Below are 23,981 nucleotides of genomic sequence, written 5' to 3'. Positions count from 1 at the left end.
GTCTTGTGCCCAATTCCATATGCTGGGGTAATCCTAAATTATTGCTATTGTATCATAGTTCCCCACTGCTGTAACTGTCTTTAGTTCATGTTTTTTGTTGGGTGCTTTTAGCATTCATTTATAACCACCTCAATAAAGGTTGTTGTACAAAGAAGTATTTGGCATATTGACCATTTTATTAGGTGACTTGCATTTTTCTAAGGTTATTACACTCATAGCAATTAAGTAGTGATCCCTAATTATTCAGATTTATAAAGTATTTACTATAGATTAATATTACTAATTATGACATTCAAATTTTTTGAATGTTATTTGACCTTTTTTAAAAAAAAATCTAAGTTGAACCATGCACATTGCAGAGTTGATCATTTACAATATACTGCAGAAATCATAATGTTTTCAATATCAAAAACTATTTGATTTAAAATATTGTATAGACCCCCTTTTTAATTTGGGGCCAAGAATGTTCAGTTTGATTCTTTAGGCTTTCAATTTGAAAAAAAAATTAGATTTAAAAACAGAAGAGCATTTTCAATCCAAGCTTATTTTTAGACAAAGCAGGACACCCTTCTCTTGTATACTGAAAATCTGTTTTTGTTTATTGCTGAGATAAAACATGGCCATATAACACTTTTGGATACAGCAGTTCTTCTCGGTCAGGCTACCTAAACTCTCCTTTCAAGAGAAGTAGTCCCCTGATGGATAAATTGTGGCTCATGTAGATTTATTTTGGGTACAAGCACATGAACAGGAACTGTAAGCACGCACAATTTTAAAGGGGCAGTAGCTTCAAGAAAATGTTCAGCAAAGCTTTAATGCTTGGTGAGAGAAAACAGCAGTACATATTTATCATTCAGTGTAATTGTTATTTCCTTGCATTGTGTTTGTAAACAAATATAAAATAGCTTACCTAAAATATTTGACAATTTCTGTTTGGAGAGGGAAAAGTACAGCATATCCTTATCACGACATCTCATGGCGTAGTATAATTTTTATGTCATCGGTTGTGGCTTTGCAAACAAATATAAAATGAATAATTTTAAAAAAAATCATGAGACATTACTCCTTTAAAACCCTGAGCTAATCTTTATTGTTGCAATTAGGCATATTTATGACGCAAATGCACATTTATATGTCTGTGGCGATAAAGTTTGATACATCTTAAAAACCGACCTTCCCTATCCAGGTTTATTGCTGATGGAAATGCTGGATATCACTGCATTGTAAAAGGTAACATACTAACCCCTTTGTTTGCACCTAGTTAATTTTTCACTGGCGCGATAAGTGACATCTGGTTTTACCCAGGTCTTATCTGTTCTCTTGGGTGTATAATTTAAAAATTAAATCTGGCTGTAGCTTGGCTTTTTTTTGAAAGGTGTGAGGGAAGGCAGTGAATTATTAAATTGCAAAAATCAAATTTGAGTATACTGGAATACCAGTAAGCTCTTTGGAAGCCATGAGTGTAACAATTCTTTGGAGAAGTGGCTATATCTGTTGTCATGTTTTCTCTAATGGCCCCTTAGCAGTACCTCACCAATATCCATGGCAGGTGTAGCTTGAATAAATGTGCTGTAATTTAAGTGAGGTAATGTTGCTACTTCCAGAGCAACAGAGAAGCAACTCGGGTTGGTTTTCTGGGGTCTTCTGGAGGCCATTGTGTCGAATATAAATGCAACTGGCATTGGTCACCATTTGTTGAAAACCAATAGTCTCTGTCTCAACTGCTCCCTGTAGCCTTGCATCCCATGCTCTAACAACTGTGTAGTTTACCTAACCCCCCTCTCTTCACTCACTCTTTGCATCATCAATTTTAATTGCCACTATCATCATTGACTCCCCCACTAGAAGCAATAGTCTTTCCCTATTCATCCTATCAAAACCCGTCATAATTTTAAAAACCCCAACTCTCCTCATGGCCTTCTCTGCCCCAGTTGAAATAGTCCCAGTATATCCTCATAACTTCCAACTCCAATCATTAACCCTAACCTTTTGATTCCTGTCTGTCAACCAACTTTCGATCCATGCTGCTATATTTCTTATACCAAACGCCTGAATTTTTCCCGTGAGACACCTTATGGAATGCCTTCTGAAAGTCCATACACATTAGATCTATTGCACTCCCTTTACCTATACAATTACTGATGTCCTCAAAAAAAAAAAAATCTCTTCAATTTTTCTACTATGTCTTGCCTTCATTAAATCCATGCTGGCCATCATTGATTATTCCATACGTTTCTCAATGCTCACTAATTTAATTGTGCATTATGGATTGTGAGTTTTCCCACATCAGATAATCCTTGGCTACATGTAATTTTATTTTGGAAACTTAGCTCCTTCCCTTTCTGTACAAATGGCAGCTTAGAACCTGCACCATAACTTGCTAGTTATCAGAAACAATATTGAAGTTTCAATTCAATGTACTAGCATAGGTTTGTTTATTACCTGGCGTTCAATAAATTGGCATTTGTCTTGTAACATAAATCTGATGGACTCATTTTAAAACGTCAGACCAAATATTGTTTTGGGCACCCTGATCATGAATTCATAAATAGTGTCTGGTTTGAACTGAGGGGTAATAAAACTAAAACCTTTCTCTTTTGCTTTTCAGGAGCCTTTTGAGGATGGTTATGCAAATGGAGAAGAAAGCAGTCCAGCGGAAGAGGCTGTGTCGAAGCATGTTGCTGACAATAAAGGTGTTGTAAAGTTTGGCTGGGTTAAAGGTGTTCTGGTAAGTAATTGTTAACTCACTGCTTTCAATGAATATAGAGCAGGTGATTCCAGATATTGGGTCATATCAGTTGTTATGAGCTTTTTTTTGTTGGAATAACTGTGATAGAACTGCTGTAGGGGACTACCTTTTTAAAAAAAAAACATTTTATAGGTTTTAGTTTGGTACTGGATGTGCCGTATAGATGCAGCTTTGCGGGCCTGCACCTGCTAAACGGCCAGTTGACAGAAAAATGCCTCTAATCTTTGTCGATGCGAAGATGACATTTTTATGTGACAGATGGTATCTGGACTTTGAGGACACAACAACCACTCTTCCCCATGTCTTCTATCTTCAGAAATAGTGAAGGTTCTTGCAAAACTGTTGCCGTACATTAGTTGATATTACCAAATTGCAACTGCATCATGTGACTTAGGAGGAAAAAATAAAAGCAGATGATCTCTTCTGAAGAGGAGACTTCACATAAGGAACTTCCTTTCATATATTGTAATTTTACAGCAAGTGACCACTTGCAGTAGCTCTCTATACCCTCCAAAACCAGTGTGCATATGAGGATGTTTACTATTTAAATTACAAAGTCCATTTTTAAGTTAATATCTATCTTTAGTACTAATACTTTTGGCAATCTAATAGGCATGGGCCATGTGAGAATTATCCTTACTTTCAAACATTTTAAAAAGGACGAGAAATTCCATGTCACTGAACATCACTGGCAATATGTAGCATAAACAAATGGATAAGAAGAATGAATTTAATTAAAGCTGCTTTCAATTTGATCATATTTAACAGTGAATTGACAGAATATATCTGAGTAACGTGTTAATAATCTAAATCTCCTTAAATCAGTGTGGTACTGAATGTATTAAGGCTTTTTAAAAGAACTATTGCAAAAATACCAGCTTGTGGTACTAATTAATTGCCAGATATTGGAAAAGAAGGGTTGAGAGAAATGTCTTGTACAAATTAAAAGCATTGATGTTTACAGTGCAAAAGGAAGCTAATCGGCCCATTGTAACTGCGTGGGACTTTGGTAGAGCAATCCAAAATTAATCCCACAGCCCTGTATCTTACCTTGCTTCAAATGCTCATCCAATTTTCCTTCAAAATATGAAATGGCCTCTGCATCAACCACTCCTTGTGGTAAAGCATTCCATGCTCCAACAATTCTGTATTCCCGAAATCAGTTGTCTACAGCCCTCTTTTGTCCCCTTATGCAATTTTGTACTTTTTTAGAAAAAAGTGCTGAGGACTGAATTTAAAAAAGGAACTTTTTGATTACTTGGGAAAATTTCTATCCTACCAAAGCAGTCAAAAATTTGCAGGGGAAAAATTTCAGTACTTTCAAATTGTATTTGGCGTACCAGCAGCAACAAACCAGGATAGATTTAGGTTGCCACACCCTTTAACCTTCCCAAGGGCACTATATTAAACTTTCTGAAAGGCTTTTGCAATAATCTACGAGTTGTGTTTTTTTTGAAAAGGGCTCCTTGTGTGAGCTATGTTCTGTGCTATAAGGAATTCAGTTTTAAATTTATTGTGGTATCATTGTAGAGACACAGGATATCATTGAGGAAAGTTATGGCGCAGAAGGAGGCCAATCGGCCCATCGTATCCATGCCGGCTGGAAAAGAGCTATCCAGCTTAATCCCACTTTCCAGTGCTTGGTCTGTCGCCCTGTAGGTTACAGCACATCAAGTGCACACCCAAGGACTTTTTAAATGAGTTGAGAGTTTCTGCCTCTACCACCCTTTTAGGCAGTGAGTTCCAGACCCCCAACGCCCTCTGGGTGAAAAAAAATTCTCCTCCGTTCTCCTCTAATCCTTCTACCAGTTACTTTAAATCTATGCCCCCTGGTCACTGACCCCTCTGCTAAGGGAAATAGGCCCTCCATATCCACTCTATCTAGTCTCGTCATAATTATATATACTCAATTAAATCTCCCCTCAGCCTCCTTTGTTCCAAAGAAGAATACCCCGGCCTATCCAATCTTTTTCGCATAGCTAAAATTGTCCAGCCCTGGCAACATCCTCGTAAATCTTCTTGTACCGTCTAGTGCAATCACACCTTTCCTGTAGTGTGGTGACCAGAGCTGTATGCAGTACTCAAGCTGTGGCCTAACTAATGTTTTATTCAGTTCTAGTATAACCTCCCTGCTCTCTTATTCTATGCTTCAGCTAATAAAGGAAAGTATTCCTCATGCCTTTTTAACCACCTTGTCTACCTGTCCTGCTACCTTCAGGGATCTGTGGACCTGCACTCCAAGGTCCCTTTGTTCCTCTCCACCTCTCAGTATCCTCCCATTTATTGTGTACTTCCTAGCCTTGTTTGCCCTCCCCAAATACATTACCTCACACTTCTCCGGATTGAATTCCATTTGCCACTTTTCTGCCCACCTGACCAGTCCATTGATATCTTCCTGCAGTCTATAACATTCCTCCACACGGCCAATTTTTGTATCACCTGCAAACTTCTTGATCAAGCCCCCCACATTCAAGTCCAAATCATTAATGTATACCACAAAAAGCAAGGGACCTAGCACTGAGCCTTGCGGAACCCCACTGGAAACGGCCTTCTAGTCGCAAAAACAACCGTCAACCATTACCCTTTGCTTCCTGTCACTGAGCTAACTTTGGATCCAACTAGCCACTTTCCCCAAGATCCCATGGGCTTTTACTTTTTTGACCAGTCAAAAGCTTTGCTAAAATCCATGTACACTACATGAAACACGTTACCCTCATCGACCCTCCTTGTTACCTGCTCAAAAAATTCAATCAAGTTAGTCAGACACAACCTTCCCTTAACAAATCCATGCTGACTGTCCTTGATTAACCCGTGTCTTTCTAAATGACAATTTATGCTGTCCAATAGTTTGCCCACCACCGAAGTTAGACTGATTGGCCTATAATTACTCGGCCTATCTCTTTTTCTCCTTTTTAAATAACGTTAGCAATCCTCCAATCCTCCGGCTTCACGCCTGTAGCCAGGGAGGATCAGAGAATTGTGGTCGGAGCCTCTGCTATTTCCTCTCTTGCTTCTCTTAACAGCCTGGGATACATTTCATCCAGACCTGGCGATTTATCTACTTTCAAAGATGCTAAACCCCTTAATATTTCTCTCCCACTGTTTATCCCATCCAATATTTCACACTCCTCCTCCTTAACTACAATCTCTGCAACGTCCCCCTCTTGTGAAGACAGACGCAAAGTATTCATTAATAACCATTCCCACATCTTCCGCCTCCACATTAACCTTTTTGGTCTCTAATAGGCCCTGCTCTTTATCTTTTTATAAAACATTTTTGGGTTTTCCATAATTTTACTTGCCTGTATTTTTTCATGCCCTCTCTTTGCTTTCCTAATATCCTTTTTAATTTCACCCCTGCACTTTCTATACTCCTCCTAGGCTTTCTGCAGTATTGAGCTCTCTGGGTCGGACATGAGCTTCCCTTTTCGTAGAATCATAGAAAATTTACGGCACAGAAGGGAGGCCATTCGGCCCATCGTGTCCGCGCCGGCTGAGAAACGAGCCACCAAGCCTAATCCCACTTTCCCGCATTTGGTCCGTAGTCCTGCAGGTCACGGCTCTTCAGGTGCACATCCAGGTATTTTTTAAATGAGTTGAGGGTTTCTACCTCTACCACCCTCTCAGGCAGTGAGTTGCAGATCCCTCCCACCCTCATTTCCGCTCTAATCCTTCTACCAATCACTTTAAACCTATGCCCCCTGGTTATTGACCCCTCCGCTAAGTGAAATAGTCCTTCCTATCCACTCTATCTAGGCCCCTCATAATTTTGTACACCTCAATTAAATCACTCCTCAGCCGCCTCTGTTCCAAGGAAAACAACTCCAGCCTATCCAATCTGTCATCATAGCTAAAATTCTCCAGTCCTGGCAACATCCTCGTAAATCTCCCCTGCACCCTCTCTAGTACAATTACATCCTTCCTGTAATGTGACCAGAACTGTGCGCACTACTCAAGCTGTGGCCTAACTAATGTTTTATACAGTTCCAGCATAACATCTCTGTTTTTATATTCTATGCCTTGGCTAATAAAGGAAAGCATTCTATATGCTGCTTTAACCACCTTATCTACCTGTCCTGCTACCTTCAGGGATCTGTGGCCATGCACTCCAAGATCCCTCACTTCCTCTACACCTTTCAGTATCCTCCCATTTATTGTGTGTTCCCTTGCCTTGTTTGCTCTCCCCAAATGCATAACCTCACACTTCTCCAGATTGAACTCCATTTGCCACTTTTCTGCCCATCTGACCAGTTCATTGATATCTTCCTGCAGTCTGCAGCTTCCCTCCTCACTATCAACCACAGGCCTATCTTTGTGTCATCCGCAAATTACTTAATCGTGCCCCCTACGTTTAAGCCCGAATCATTAATGTATACCACAAAAAGCAAAGGACCTAGTACCGAGCCCTTTGCCTTATCTTGCCCTGTATGCTCCTTGTCATCCAGGGGGCTCTAGATTTGGGTGACCCACCCTTTTTCTTTGTAGAACGTGTCTTATCTGAACCCCTTGAATCTCCCCCTTGAATGCCTCCCACTGCTCTGACACTGATTTACCTTCAAGTAGCTGTTTCCAGTCCGCTTCTACTAAATCACTTCTCAGCTTAGTAAAATTGGCCTTTCCCCAATTGAAAACTTTTACTCCTGGTCTATCTTTGTCCTTTTCCATAACTACGCTAAATCTAACTGAATTATTATCACTACCACCAAAATGCTCTCCCACTGATACTCCTTCCACCTGCCCAGCTTCATTCCCTAAAACTAAATCCAGAACTGCTCTCCCCTCTTGTTGGGCTTGCTACGTACTGGCTAAAAGAGTTCTCTTGAATGCAATTTAAGAATTCTGCGCCCTCTATGCCTTTTGCACTGATTGTATCCCAGCTAATATTAGGTTGGTGGAAATCCTCTACTATTACTGCCCTATTTTTGCACCTCTCAGAAATTTGCCTACATATTTGCTTTTCTATCTCCCTCTGACTGGGGGTCTATAGTACAGTCCCAGCAGTGACTGCCCCTTTTTTGTTGTTCAGCTCAACCCATATGGCCTTATTTGATCCTTCTAACATATCATCCCTCCTCACAGCCATAATTGTTTCTTTAACCAACATTGCCACCACCCCCTCCTCCTTTTTTACCCCCCTATCTATTGCGTCTGAAATCCCTGTAACCAGGAATGTTCAGCTGCCATTCCTGCCCCTGTTTAAGCCGTATTTCAGTAATAGCTAAGATATCGTACTTCCATGTGTCTATCTGTGCCCTTAGCTAATCTGCCTTAGTCACTATATTCTGTGCATTGATGTATATACCATTCAGCCTATGATTAGAGAGAGAACTGCATTTACATAGCACCTTTCACATCCTCAAAATCCCAAAGTACATTATACATCCAACAAAGTGGCTCTGCTGCACAGGAGGGGAGGAAGAGGAGTGGCAGGGCTATAGTGATAGGGGATTCAATTGTAAGGGGAACAGATAGGCATTTCTGCGGCAGCAAATGTGACTCCAGGATGGTATGTTGCCTCCCTGGTGCTAGGGTCAAGGATGTCACGGAGCGGCTGCAGGGCATTCTGGAGGGGGAGGGTGAACAGCCAGTAGTCGTGGTCCATATTGGTACCAACGACATAGGTTAAAAAAAGGGATGAGGTCCTGCAAGGCGAATTTAAGGAGTTAGGAGATAAATTATAAAGCAGGACTTCAAAGGTAGTGATCTCAGGATTACTACCGGTGCCACGTGCTAGTGAGTATAGGAACAGGAGAATAGACAGGATGAATGCGTGGCTGCAGGGATGGTGTAGGAGGAAGGGATTTAGATTCCTGGGACATTGGGACCGGTTCTGGGGAAGGTGGGACCTGTACAAGCGTGACTGGTTACACCCGAGCAGGACCGGGACCAATGTTCTCGCGGGGGTGTTTGCTAGTGCTGTTGGGGAAGGTTTAAACTAGAGTGGCAGGGGGATGGGAACCTGAGTGGGGAGTCAGAAGAGAATAAAGTTGAGAGCAGCAAGAGAGGGGGAAGACCCAGGGGAAATCTACAATACAAATAGTACAAACAGTTGTTCAAGAACAAGTGAAAGGGAAAAGCGTAGAAAGAAAGTGTACTTTAGGCACGACAGATAAAATAAAAACTAGAAGGCATCAGGCAATTAACCCAGCATCAAAGCTGTGGCGGGGGGTTGGGAACCTGAGCAGGGAGACAGGAAAGCATGTCAGGAAGGGACAGAAGGTATGGAGTAAAAGGTAAAGTGTTAAAAAAAGGAAAAAGCAGGAACTAAGTGTCACAAAACATATTTGAAAGTTCTTTTACGAATGCTACGTGCATTCAGATACAAAATGGATGAGTTAACGGCACAAATAACTACGTATGGGTATGATCTTGTGGCCATTACAGAAACATGGCTGCAGGGTGACAACGACTGGGAATTAAATATGCCAGGTTATTTAACAATCAGGAAGGACAGGCAGGAAGGAAGGGGAGGTGGGGTGGCTATGTTAATAAAGGAAGGAATCACTGTAATACAGAGAAATGATATTGGGACAAAGGATCAGGATAATGAAACAGTTTGGGTAGAGATAAGGAATAATAAGGGCAAAAACACGCGTAGTATATAGGCCTACTAATAGTTGCAACTCTGCTGGAAGAAGTATTAATCAGGAAATAGGCGGGGCATGTAATAAGGGAACAGCTATAATTATGGGGGATTTTAACTATCATATTAACTGGACAAATCAAATTGGGCAGGGCAGCCTTGAGGAAGAGTTTATTGAGTGTATTAGGGATGGATTTCTTGAGCAGTATGTAACTGATCCTACAAGAGGGCAGGCAACCTTGGACCTGGTCTTGTGTAATGAGCCAGGATTAATTAATTAATGTCCCAGTTAAGGATCCCCTTGGAATGAGTTACATTCCGTATCCAATTAGAGGGTGAGAAGGTTGGTTCTCAAACAAGCGTACTGAGCTTGAATAAAGGAGACTATGATGGTATGAGAGCGGAATTGATTAAAGTGGACTGGGAAAATAGATTAAAGGGTAAGACGGTACATGAGGAGTGGTGTTCATACAAGGAGTTATTTTACAACTTTCAAAAATTATATATTCCACTGAGGAAAAAAGGGTGTAAAAGAAATGACAGCCATCCGTGGCTAAGTAAAGAAATTAAGGATAGTATCCAACTAAAAACAAGGACCTATAAGGTAGCCAAACTTAGTGGGAGGATAGAAGATTGGGAAGTCTTCAAAAGACAGCAAAAAGTAACTAAAGGATTGATTAAGAAAGGGAAGATAGATTATGAAAATAAATTAGCAATAAATATAAAAACAGATAGCAAGAGTTTCTATAGTTATATAAAAAGAAAAAGGGTGGCTAAGGCAAGCGTAGGTCCCTTAGAGGTTGAGACCGGGAAATTAATGGTGGGAAACATGGAGATGGCAAAAATGCTGAACAAATATTTTGTTTCAGTCTTTACGGTAGAGGACACGAAGAATATCCCAACACTGGACAAACAGGGGGCTCTGGGGGGGGAGGAGCTAAATACGATTAAAATCAATGAGGAATTGGGACTCAGTAAATTAATGGGACTCAAGGCGATAAATCCCCTGGACCTGATGGCTTACATCCGAGGGTCTTGAGGGAAGTGGCAGTAGGGATTGTGGATGCTTTGGTAATAATTTTCCAAAATTCTCTGGACTCGGCAAAGGTCCCGGCAGATTGGAAAACTGCTAATGTAACACCCTTATTTAAAAAGGGTAGTAGGCAGAAGACCAGTTAGCCTAACATCTGTGGTGGGTAAAATTTTGGAGTCTATTATTAAGGAGACAGTAGCGGAACATTTGGATAAACATAATTTAATAGGACAAAGTCAGCATGGCTTTATGAAGGGGAAGTCATGTCTGACAAATTTGCTTGAGTTCTTTGAGGACATAACGTACAGGGTGGATAAAGGGGGACCAGTGGACGTAGTGTATTTAGACTTCCAGAAGGCATTCGACAAGGTGCCACATAAAAGATTATTGCTCAAGATAAAGAATCACTGGATTGGGGGTAATATTCTGGCATGGGTGGAGGATTGGTTATCTAACAGGAAGCAGAGAGTTGGGATAAATGGTTCATTCTCGGACTGGCAAGCAGTAGCCAGTGGTGTTCCGCAGGGGTCGGTGCTGGGTCCCCAACTCTTTACAATCTAAATTAACGATTTGGAGGAGGGGACCAAGTGTAACATGTCAAAGTTTGCAGACGATACAAAGATGGGAGGGAAAGTGGAGAGTGAGGAGGACATAAAAAACCTACAAGGGGATATAGACAGGCTGGGTGAGTGGGTGGAGATTTGGCAGATGCAATACAATATTGGAAAATGTGAGGTTATGCACTTTGGCAGGAAAAATCAGAGAGCAAGTTATTATCTCAATGGCGAGAAACTGGAAAGTACTGCAGCACAAAGGGATCTGGGGGTCCTGGTGCAAGAAAATCAGAGTTAGTATGCAGGTGCAGCAGGTGATCAAGAAGGCCAACGGAATGTTGGCTTTTATTGCTAGGGGGATAGAATATAAAAACAGGGAGGTATTGCTGCAGTTATATAAGATATTGGTGACACAGCACCTGGAATACTGCATACAGTTTTGGTGTCCATACTTAAGAAAAGACATACTTGCTCTCAAGGCAGCACAAAGAAGGTTCACTCGGTTAATCCCGGGGATGAGGGGGTGGACATATGAGGAGAGGTTGAGTAGATTGGGACTCTACTCATTGGAGTTCAGAAGAATGAGAGGCGATCTTATTGAAACATATAAGATTGTGAAGGGGCTTGATCGGGTGGATGCGGTAAGGATGTTCCCAAGGATGGGTGAAACTAGAACTAGGGGGCATAATCTTAGAATAAGGGGTTGCGCTTTCAAAACTGAGATGAGGAGAAACTTCTTCACTCAGAGGGTAGTAGGTCTGTGGAATTTGCTGCCCCAGGAAGCTGTGGAAGCTACATCATTAAATAAATTTAAAACAGAAATAGACAGTTTCCTAGAAGTAAAGGGAATTAGGGGTTACGGGGAGCGTGCAGGGAATTGCACATGAATTTAGATTTGAGGTTAGGATCAGATCAGCCATGATCTTATTGAATGGTGGAGCAGGCTCGAGGGGCCGATTGGCCTACTCCTGCTCCTATTTCTTATGTTCTTATGAAGTGTAGTCACTGTTGTAATGTGGTAAACAAGTCAGCCAGAACAATAATGAGATAAATGACCAGATAATTTTTTGTGCTGCTGTTTGTAAAAGGAATGTTGGCCAGGACACCAGAACTCACCTGCTCTTTGTCAAGTATTGCCATGGAACCTTTTACTTCTACCTAAGCAGGCAAATAGGGACCTCAGTTTAGCATCTCTTGCCAAAAGACAACTTCCTCAAAGTGCAACACTCCCTTCCGTCAACTTTTTTTGTTATCCACCACCCCTCATTTTGTAAGAAGTGTAGGTAATTGTACAATTATTTTGAAAGGTTATTTCCATCACAATGATCCTTTCTCCTGCCCCGCCCCACCTTTTTTTCTGGAGCTTCTCTGCAGACATGATTTGGCTTGACATCTTAGAAATTTTCTTTGCTAAAATTTAATATTAGATTGTTAATAATGACAAGCTGAAGACTGTACAATGAGTCATGGAGCTAGTAGGACTGCTTTATTCTTTGTCAAAGTTAAATGTAAAGAATCTTACAACACCAGGTTATAGTCCAACAATTTTATTTGAAAATCACAAGCTTTCGGAGGCTTTCTCCTTCGTCAGGTGACGAAGGAGGAAGCCTCCGAAAGCTTGTAATTTTCAAATAAAATTGTTGGACTATAACCTGGTGTTGTAAGATTCTTTACATTTGTCAACCCCAGTCCATCACCGGCATCTCCACATCAAAGTTAAATGTGATGCTACAGCTGTTATTAGTGACTGTGAAAACATGCTTCATATTCATATAGTAATCTACAGCTGTAGGGAAGTGTATTATTGTATCACTATCCAAAAGGAGGCAAAGTTTTTGATATTTTATCTCTTGTAAATTATGGCTCTGTAATAAGCACTTGTTTAAGTTTGCTATTCTTAAAACCAGACGACTTTCAGTGATGGGTTGAATATTACTAATTAATTGAGAGCTTTTTTTGAAAGATGTAAATATTTGTCCAATATATTATTCCAAATCAATTGTGTAGTTGATGCCCATATTTTCTAGTCTTTTACTGCCTCCATAGCAAAATTATACTATTAAATTGCATAATTTTATTTGGAGTTCAGAAGAAATACAAGCAAAACGATTCTAATATGTTTAATCCACTGCCTGCTTGGCTGTCACTGCAGGTTGGTAAGAATTTGGAAGATGTGATTAGCAATCATTTTTTGTGCTCTGTTGAAACTTTCCCTTACTTACTAGGTACGATGTATGCTAAATATCTGGGGTGTGATGCTCTTCATCCGTTTGTCATGGATTGTTGGACACGCTGGGATAGGTACGTGGAATAACTTAACTCTTTCCATTGATAGTAGTTTGTGGTGGGCTCGTGCTTAAGTGTGATTTTCACCTTTGTGTTGAATCCTAATTCACATGTTAAATGGTTCAGCCATTTTCAGTAATGTGTTGAATGTAACAAATGGTAGACTTCTTTCCTGATCTTAATTAGATGCTGGGTGTTGAAATGGAACACGTTTACAGTTTGCAGTGAAACATTTATAACTATTCATGGTAAAAATTAACTATTTCAGGGGAGAATTGTTAAAAGATTGGTGAACTGTTCCCAAATATCTTGCAGCTCCTAAAATAATTATTTAAAATAAAAATTAGATCAGCTATTCATATAGTCAGCTTGTGTGATGTGGACATTATACTCTTCACACTCTTGTGTCAAAGTATAACTGAATGCTTTGCTTTCTGTGCTAACTTAAGTCATCTTCGTCCCTGCAAATTATTGTCAAAAGTATCTGATGGCCACAATATCTAGATATGTGGGACAGTTTATTAATAACAAAATTTAAGTGAAATATAAATATTTATCTGGCCAAGTTTAACATTTCTTTGAACTGCTATGAAAAAGGTTTACTTAAAAGTATTTTTTGTTTTAACCTTTCCTGGAGTATTCCTTTTTAAATTTGTGCTGTGTTGTTGTAAATCCCTATTCTTGATAAACCAATTAAAGAAAAGGATTCCAAGGCAAAGCTGTACTATGGGGGGAAAAATTACTTGGAAAAGATTATGGCTCAAAGATAGTAGCTCATTAGGACAAAAGTTGCATCTGGATTAATAATGAAGGTTGAGCACATGATCAATAGGCTTTGGTATTTTACTCCATTAACTAAATTGATAAAAACATTTCTTGGCAAGTTGGTTGGACATTTATGTTTGGATTATGATTTTCACATAAAGGAAGTATCTTGGAATGGTATATTTGAAATTTGTTGCTTGAACCTTTTTTTAAAAGTCTGGATTTCACAGGACTAGAAAACTTTCATATTTTGGTAGTTGCATTCATGTCCTGTTTTATATCTGCCATCTTGTATGGTGATGTGGGATCATTCTGGTTCCAACCCAAAACTCTTTTATCATGCCAGCAATTAATACAGATTTGCTAGAATCCTTTGTTCTGTGAAGAATTTGAGGTGTTCTTGCTGTTGTTTGGAAAATGTATTATTCAGGAAGTGGGAATTACTCCTGTTTGCAAATTAGTTAGTAGAGTGTGAAGTTTTGGTAAACTTCTTTATAAGTTTATGTTTCAGTAGTTCTCCTAACTCAGCTAAGGAGCTGTGGCAGTGCAAGTAGATAAGACAGGAAAAGAGGATGCTTAGAATGTGGAATTCTCTGCTGCAAACTGTTGATGATGCAGGGTCCATAAATTATTTTAAAAGGAAATTAGATAGTTGTCGAAGAAGAGGAATATTGAACATTATGGGGAGCGAGCAGGAGTGTGGAATTAAACTAGGCTTTATAGAGAAAAACACTGGTGCAGACTTGATGGGCCGAATGGCCTGTTTATGTACTGTAACATACTATGATTTTATATGTTGTAGTTTAGATGGTTTTAAAATCACTTGGTTTTTCCACTTGATTAGTTCTCAATGTTGGTGGCTGTAGGGAGGGAGGAACAGGGAGAGAACATTGAGCAGTATTGGGAAAGATTGAGGAGCAATTTGTGTGCCTGGCCTCTGGGAAGTGGAATACTATACTGGATGGATGAATGAATGAAGAACTGGGAGTAACAATGCTTAAAATTTATTTTTAAAATAAAAATGAAAGCATTTTTTTCTTTTACGAAAAACTCTAATTTAGATTTTGGGGAAACTAAGACTGAAGCTTTTGCCCATTTTTAGCAATGATCCAAGAGTGGATGTTTTCTGGACTTTATATCATAATGTTAAACTCCTTATTTCAAATTCACAGTTGGTTGTTATAAATGAGTTCTGTGAGCCTTGTTCAAATTCCTTGTGGATACTGGCTCATGGTACTAAATGTAAATGTTTCCTTTTAGAGGACTTACTTGTCAATACACTGCCATCTTGAGAAAAATACTTTAGTCACATCTGTGACATCTGGCTGGCCAGCCGCCAACCTGCACTCTCCATAAACTTGAGCTCACTCGAGGTTATGCTGCTCGTATGAACTCGCACTAAATCCCATTCGCCCATTACCCCTGTGCTTGCTGATCTATATTAGCATCTGGCAACGCCTCGATTTTAAAATTCTCATCCTTGTTTTCAAATACCTCCATGGCCTATCTCCTCCCTATCTCTGTAACCTCTTCCAGCCCTATAACCCTCCAAGATCTATGCGCTCTGCCAATTCTGGCCTCTTAGCGCATCCCCTATTTTCAGTGCTCCACCATTAGTAGCCATGCCTTCACCTGCCTAGGCTCTAAGCTCTGGAATTCCCTTCCTAAACCTCTCGGCCCCTCTACCCCTCTCCTTTTAAGATCCTTGAAATCTACCTCTTTGATTAACTGTCCTAATATCTCCTTATGTGGCTCTGTGTCGAATTTTGTTTGATAAAGCTCATGTGAAGCGCCTTGGAATGTTTGTTTTACTATGTTAAAGGCGCTATATAAATGCAAGTTGTTGTTTGTTCAGTTAACTGGAGCATGGGTTTTTGTTTGTAAAATTATATGCAATTGCACCCTCATCTTTGATAAAATGAGTCTGCTGTATTACTGTGGCTGGCATTTTATTAATACTTTTTATATTGCTTTATTAGCAGTTTTAGCACCAACATTGTAAAATTAAGCCATCAAGCTCCTTTTTTGATTTTACAAAGATTAAGGTTCCATCTGAAAATTGATTCTGATGGATTAGTAAGTACACTGTTGACAACCAGGTCCTAATGGAATGTTACCTTGTTTAGTTGTTTTGTTATTGACTAATTGAGTTTATCAAATTATTTGAATTAGTATTTTTATTGGATTAATATTTCAGTACACGCCTATAAATTGTAATAAGTACACCTGCTCAGTGCATAAAGTATAGTAGCAATGTTCAATATTGATTTTCAGCTTTATTACTAAATAAAAAGACATTCCACTCATCTGATCAGTCTCCCTTTGCAGCTTTTTTAATTTTGGTATTTTTAAATTTTGGTAGTTTTTTGAAACATAATTGCATGTGATTTGAAAAGTTGCTAGCTGCATTCTTGGGCGTTTGGATCTTGACCTTCGGTGTCATGGAGGATTTTTTTTTCCTTTTAATTATCTCCTAAAATTATTGATTCATGCTGGGATAGTATTCTGCAGATGTTTAGTCTTCCAGTATCACATCCAAGTGGCTATTCTACAGGAGTGAGCCTCTACAATGATGAGCACTGGAAGGATATCGGGAGGAGGGGAGCAACTATGGTATCCCACTGCCATGTCTGTATATGGTGAATTACCCACTGAGTTGATAGGAGTGGTTTTATTAAAAATTGAGTTCCAGCTGTATTAATTTTTGTATTATCTTTCATTGAGACATGCTATGCTACTTTTACAGGGTTTAGTCCTGTCACCAGATGCAGAATAAATATTAATTCTTTCTAAATTGCACTTGAAGTGCATCCCATATCCACATTGTTTATTCCAGTTGAAAATGAAAATACTTCACCTAAGGAGAATGCTGATAGCCAGCATGCATTCTGATGTTTCATTTAACTTCCTACTCATGGTATAGAATTCTGATTTTTGTAGTGCATGAGTATATGTCTGCGCATTTTGATGTTCAGCCCTCCGCACATTGGTGCTTTCTGCAGATTAATGTTTTTGTTTTGTGTAGGTGTTTAAAACTGAGAAACATCTGTCATTATTAAATAAACAGGGCAACCTAAATTTCTACAAACTCAAAAAAATTGATATTGGCTTCCTTCGCTCTCGCTCTCCCCCTCTTTTTTTCTCTTCCCCCCCCTCCCCCCCTCCCCCCCTTCCCTTTACCGCTAAAAGTAACATGGCACCAATTTGGGGGGAGAGGGAAAAAGTGAGTGATGGCCATATTGGACTAAAATCTCTTTATTGCAAGCTCGTGTTTACTTTTTTTCCTCCCCCTCTAGTTTTATCTTCATAGAGCTGCGGTGTTTTATGTTGGCCTGCTATAAATCAGCTGATGGAAGTGTACATGGGCAGTAAATATGTGGTCTCTGTAGCACATCAAAGCTCTCTACGTGCACTGCACATGTCATAGCAACATTTTTTCCACCTGTTGATTAGGCAGTATTCCAGCTGCAAAAAGTGTTTGTGGACTGGCCACGTGGTATTTTAAGTTCAGCAGAGGAGTATGTGAGATGTATAATATTTCATTGTGGCACTAATGTCTTTGGTGTAGTAAAAATGGGAATGATGGAAAGTTGGCATTATATCTTGTATTTCATATTCTAAGTTTTGAGAATGAAGTGTCAGACCATTGGAAGGTTGCGAGTCCTTAGGAGTTCACTGTGACCATTGGATTTCTAACGAGCTCATCGCATTTCTATATTTGTTGCTTTAATCACACTACTTTATTTCTGTTGCTGTGATCTAATGTTTTCTGTAGTGATAGCACTGTTTATTACATGTAGCTGATGCTAACTTTTGGAAGTTAAATATGGTTTTAGCCTTCATGCGTTTACAAATGAATTAAAAAATGTGAGGTAATTGCCATTTAGGAAACATTTTAGATTAAGGTTAAATGGGAGATCTTGTAGGGTAGGGTTTGTAAAACAATGCAATGTTAACAGTGGTCTGCTCTGCTTTCCAGTACAGGGTGTTGGTAACGTCTTTTGAATGCCCACCTTTGTTCAGTTATATTGTAATCTACCTCCACATCTGTGACTTTTTTGTTTCTGGATGCCCTTATGTTTCCTTTGTTTATGTTTTAAATCATCTGTCGTACGAATCTGCCAAATGCAATTCCTTTTACAGACAATAGACCTTTGGTGACCTTTTTTAAAAAAACTGTCTAGTACCTATACAGACCATTCCCATTGTTGATTTGTTCAGTGTGGGACCTGGGGAAATGTTAGCTAATATGCTAAGTTGGGAGATGGAGGAAAAAAAATCTTCTAAAGTGTATTGCTAAAGCTGCTTATATATTGCGGAAGACCCATGCAAGTGGCATCAGTTCCTGAGACTTGCCACCTACATGAGATCCAGACATTGGGAAACAATGCCATTAGCATGGATCTTAGCACAATATAAAAACAGCTTAGGTTTGACATTTTATCTTCAAGACGTACCTTTCAGATTGACGATTGAATATCTTTAGTGTAATTGTATTATATCCCATTTTAAAAAATCTTACTTTGTATCTGCATAAATGTACAGCAGTTCAGATATTTGACCTAAGTTGCTTAGTTAAGTTTATTAAATTTGATTGTGTGGAGACTGTTACTTCACGCATACTGATGTGGGTGAACATCGTTTGAGAATCCAGCGTAGTTGACATCACTGAACTTAGTCTATGGTACAGAGCAAGCTCGGAGCAATGTTAGTCATTCTTGGCTTTTAAACAGAACTATAAGCATGGCTATATTGTGGGGAGGTAGTGATTAAGTTTAAAGCTGATTATTTTGTAAAATTTATTGTAAAAGCTACACTAGAACCCAATATTAATATCATTGGTTCATTGTGCCTCTGTATTACAATCTTGTCTAATCTTTTTCCTGACCTTGCCAAATAAATGCTAACACTGTATGCCTTAAATTGCTGCTTCTAGCTCCTAGCTTATTGTGCATTCAAATATTGAAAACTGCAATGTGCGTTTAGATGCTGAAATTTGAATTTTGTTTCAAACCTCTTATATGAGTAACATTTATTCTTCTGTAAACAGGTCTTGCTCTTCTAGTCATTGGCATGGCGACTGTTGTGACCACTATCACAGGACTGTCAACGTCTGCTATAACTACCAATGGATTTGTTCGTGGAGGTAATGGTTTCAGGTTTCCATGTTTGCAGTGTATTGATGTCAATGTAGTGTATTTGATATTTTCTATCTCTGGGATCTCAAAGCATTTCATCACATTTTCCCTGTTCTGCATGTGATTATTTGCTTCAGATGTAAAAGGAGTCATTGGAGACTGATTTGAATAATTTTCAAATCCACTTTGTGTGGTTTTTCTTCAAGGACTCCTTTTATGTCACCAGAAAAGAATTGTAAGATAGCTGGAATCCATGAAGCAATTTTTAAAATATAATTCAACAATGCTTTTATTCATGTGTTCAATTAGTAATTTATTGCTCTAGAAATAATTTACTTGCTCTGATGAGAAGCAGCTGGCTTTGATGGGGAGTGGACTTCACTTCTTCAAGGTGAAGTTTTTTTTAAACTGTCTTGAATTTGTACTCAGCTGACTTAACCTCTTGCAGTGGAACATAATCACAGAATCTAATGTGTTTGACTAGCTGCTGGTACTTTAAATACTTGTTTACACATCTATGGGTATAGTGTGTAAGGTGGACAGGTATCTGCTTATCTGTTGTTCAATAAGGTTAAGATGTGATATAAAGTATATCTGGAGTTTCAGATGAGAGAAAAAAAAGTCTTTTTTAACAGTTTTGATCATGTGTTTACATATAAATTACTTAAATTATAACTAAAAGCATTCAGGAAGCAGAATCATCTAGTTTTATAATAAATTCTAACTGCTGTGTATTAAATTGGTAGTAAGCAGATAATGCCCACTTTCATGTTTGCTAGTTTGTAGTAGTCAAATTTGGTTCAGGTACCACACTCAGTTTCCAGACATACTGAGACTATTTTGATTCCATTTTGATTATAAGAAGGGCAGCTTTGTGTATGAAGCTCATCGCCTAAGAAACATTGGCTAGATAACTACATTAGGTTGACTTTGATATTAACACACCTGCTTACAATTATGGCAGTAGTACTTGTAAATCGATATTTTAAAAAAATCTGTAGTTATAACCATCTTTAAAAAAAAGTGTGTATCTATCCACAGTACACTTCTGTTATTGATGAAGTACATTTCATGTAGAAAACATCTTATATATTTACATCCTTTCAGAGTTGGAACTCCTGTATACTCAGCAGAAGCTGCTGCGCACTGTATATTGTGCGTGAGAGATTTAAGGTTTATTATATATACTTTATGGCACCCTCCCTTCCAATTTCCTCTCCAGTGAGGTCATGACTGATGCTGGGGTATGGTTATGCAGGTGCAATGAGCCAAAGTAATACTGGTGCAAGTGACCATTTTTAATGTGAGCATAGACTGAACGTTGTCAGACTGTAGCTGTAGTGGCAACCTAGCTAATCCTGATCCTGTCCTCACGCAATATAGACACGTACATGCATTCCAGTCAGGTTCACTGGTTAGTGATTAGGAGTGGGAGTAAATGGTTTCAGTGATTGTTGTTAAATTGCAGTTGGCTTTATCTGCTTCTATCTTTACTTATAATTCAATGTTTTCTCAATATCAACTTGTTTCCTGGTTCTGTTTTGAAAATGATCTCAGATTCTCAGAAGAAAAGTTGTGCTTGCCAAAATGAGACATTTGGGGCCAAGCCATCAGGATCTTCAATATTTCTCTAACAAATAGACAATAGTTCTATGTCACTGTAACTGGGATTTTAAAAAAAAAATTCATTCATGGGATGTGGGCGTTGCTGGCGAGGCCAGCATTTATTGCCCATCCCTAATTACCCTTGAGAAGGTGGTGGTGAGCCTCCGCCTTGAACCGCTGCAGTCCGTGTGGTGAAGGTTCTCCCACAATGCTGTTAGGAAGGGAATTCCAGGATTTTGGAACGGCGATATATTTCCAAGTCGGGATGGTGTGTGACTTGGAGGGGAACGTGCAGGTGGTGTTGTTCCCATGTGCCTGCTGCCTTTGTCCTTCTAGGTGGTAGAGGTCGCGGGTTTGGGAGGTGCTGTCGAAGAAGCCTTGGCGAGTTGCTGCAGTGCATCCTGCGGATGGTACACATTGCAGCCACTGTACGCCAGTGGTGAAGGGAGTGAATGTTTAGGGTGGTGGATTGGGTGCCAATCAAGCGGGCTGCTTTGTCCTGGATGGTGTCGAGCTTCTTGAGTGTTGGAGCTGCACTCATCCAGGCAAATGTAGAGTATGCCATCACACTCCTGACTTGTGCCTTGTAGATGGTGGAAAGGCTTTGGGGAGTCAGGAGGTGAGTCACTTGCTGCAGAATACCCAGCCTCTGACCTGCTCTTGTAGCCACAGTATTTATATGGCTGTTCCAGTTAAGTTTCTGGTCAATGGTGACCCCCAGGATATTGATGGTGGGGGATTCGGCGATGGTAATGCCGTTGAATATCAAGGGGAGGTGGTTAGACTCTCTTGTTGGAGATGGTCATTGCCTGGCACTTGTCTGGCGCAAATGTTACTTGCCACTTATCAGCCCAAGCCTGATTTATGAGTTTTCTTTAACTACTATCTTTTTTTTTTAATGTACTGTTGATAATTAGAACAAAGTTCTGTTCAGTCCAGAATTTTTTTTATGATGCGCCTAATCCCTCCTTGCTTATTAAAGCTGCATTGCCCATGGTTACAAAATTGTTTGCCCATTATATAGATAGGTAAGTGTAAAGAAGGTATTTTATTTATAACAAAACCCTATTTTTCACATTTGCAATTAGAGAACTGAAATCAAAGGTAGCTGAACATACAGCACAATGATATTTGAAAACCTATATAGTATGATTCAAGTCGAACAAGCAATAAAAGTAATACGGTTAGGAGATTAAGATCATTAATACCTTGTAGATAATAAACATGACAATTTAGTAATCTTTTTCACAGCAGCAAAATCTTGAGTATCCTAATTGCCGTGGAGAATTTAATACTGAAAGTAGGTTACTTTTCCCTTTTCTATATATAGGGAAAGTATCTTCTGACAATCATATGACACTGCTGCTCTAATGGTTTTGCTGATTATGTGGCCTCACTGACCTTTTGTGATTGTTCTTGCATTAAAGAAAGTCTTGCATTCACAAAACGACCTCAGGATGTCCCAAAGTGCTTTACAGTGTAGTCGCTGCTGCATTGTAGGAAACATGGCAGCCAATTTGTGCACAGCAAGGCCCCACAAACAGCAATGAAATAATTGACCAGATAATCTGTTTGTGGTATTGGTTGATGGATTAATATTGGCCAGGATGCAAGGGAGAATTCCTTGGCTCTTTGAAATAGTGCCATGGGATTTTATACGTCCACCTTGGTTTAACATTTCATCCGAAAGACGGCACCTCCGACAGTATAGCTACCCTCTTCCTTTTTTTATGTACTTGTGGAAGCTTTTACTATCCGTTTTTATATTTCTTGCTAGTTTACTCTCATAATTTATTTTCTCCCTCTTTAAAAACCAAAGGATAACTAAAAGAAAATTTTTCCCAATCTTCAGGCTTACCAGTAATCTTTGCCATGTTGAATGCTTTTTCTTTTAACCTGATACCATCCTTTACTTCCTTAGTTAGCCATGGTTGGTTCACCCTTTTTGTGGAGTCTTTCCTCCCCACAGGGATATATTTTTGATGCGAGTCATAAAATATCTTTTAAATGTTTGCCACTGCTTATCCACCATCATACCATCTGATCTGTTTACCCAGTCCACTTTAGCCAATTCCGCCCTCATTCCTTTGTAATTGCCCTTATTTAAGTTTAATACAATAGTTTCAGACCCAAGATCCTTGCTCTCAAACAGGATGTGAAATTCATCATGTTATGATCACTGCTTCTCAAGGGATCCTTTACTTTGAGATCATTAATTAACACTGTTTCGTTACCCATTACCAGATCCAAAATGGCCTGTTCCCTGTTGGTTCCCCGACGTATTGGTCTAAGAAACAGTCCCGAATACACTCTATGAACTCCTCCTCCGAGGTATTTTTGCCAATTTGATTTGTCCAATCTATGTGAAAGTTAAAATCACCCATGATTATTGCATTACCTTTTTTACAAGCCCCCCTCTTGTTTCCTGATTTATATCTTGCCCTACGGTGTAGCTACTGTTAGGGGGCCTATATACAACTCCCACCAGTGATTTCTTTCCCTTGCTATTTCTTACCTCCACCCAAATTGATTCGACATCTTGATCTTCTGAGCCAAGATCATTTCTCACTATTATACCAATTTCAACCTTTATTAACAGAGCTACCCCACCACCTTTACCTTATTTTCCTATTCTTCTGAAATGTTAAATAACCCTGAATATTCAGCTTCCAACCTTGGTCACCTTGCAACCACGTCTCTGTAATGGCCATGCGGTCATACCCATTTGTTTTTATTTGTGCCGTCAATTCATCTATCATATTACGAATGCTGCACGCATTCAGATAAAGAACCTTTAATTTTGTCTTTTTACCATTCTTTCCCACCCTGGCCCCATTTGCTAGTGCACTCTTATGTTTGTACACTCTGTCCCTTCCTGACACACTCTGTTTATCTTTACCTCATCACTTTCCTGTACTACTTCCTTGTCTTTTCTCTTTATCAATCTAAACTTCGCCTCCCCCCGCCCCCTGGTTTAGTTTAAAGCATGCTTTATCATCAGTGCGACTTGTCTTTCTGACTTCTTTGGAAGGCTTTTAAAAATAGTTGATCTTAAGAACCCTAAGAGTTGAGATTATCTCTTCCTCCTGCTTCCCCCGCCCCCCGCAAAAAAATCATCCTGGCATGAGTCCTTTTTTTTCATATTTTTCAATAAAAAATTGGTCAGCCATCTCATTTGGGAGTTGGGTTGCACTATGTTTTCAAGTTTAATTATACAATCCGGCTAAGATGTCTTTCTCTGAATTTTAATAAATACAGACCTCAAAAA

General features: G+C 39.3%; 1 protein-coding gene across 2 annotated transcripts in view; it reads left to right on the top strand.

The window, feature by feature from the left end:
- Window positions 1-23,981, top strand: part of slc12a2 (solute carrier family 12 member 2) — a 211,557-nt gene that overhangs the window by 73,018 nt on the left and 114,558 nt on the right. For both annotated transcript variants that reach the window (XM_067983261.1, XM_067983260.1), the window contains exons 2-4: window positions 2,609-2,728; window positions 13,145-13,220; window positions 19,021-19,116. In XM_067983261.1, the coding sequence (XP_067839362.1) occupies window positions 2,609-2,728; window positions 13,145-13,220; window positions 19,021-19,116 (292 nt within the window). The remainder of the gene's footprint in view (window positions 1-2,608; window positions 2,729-13,144; window positions 13,221-19,020; window positions 19,117-23,981) is intronic.

The sequence above is a fragment of the Heptranchias perlo genome, chromosome 4 (assembly GCF_035084215.1).
Source record: "Heptranchias perlo isolate sHepPer1 chromosome 4, sHepPer1.hap1, whole genome shotgun sequence".
Lineage (NCBI taxonomy): Eukaryota > Metazoa > Chordata > Chondrichthyes > Hexanchiformes > Hexanchidae > Heptranchias > Heptranchias perlo.
Note: the sequence above shows the minus strand (reverse complement) of the source record. Positions and strands in the feature narration are given on the sequence as shown.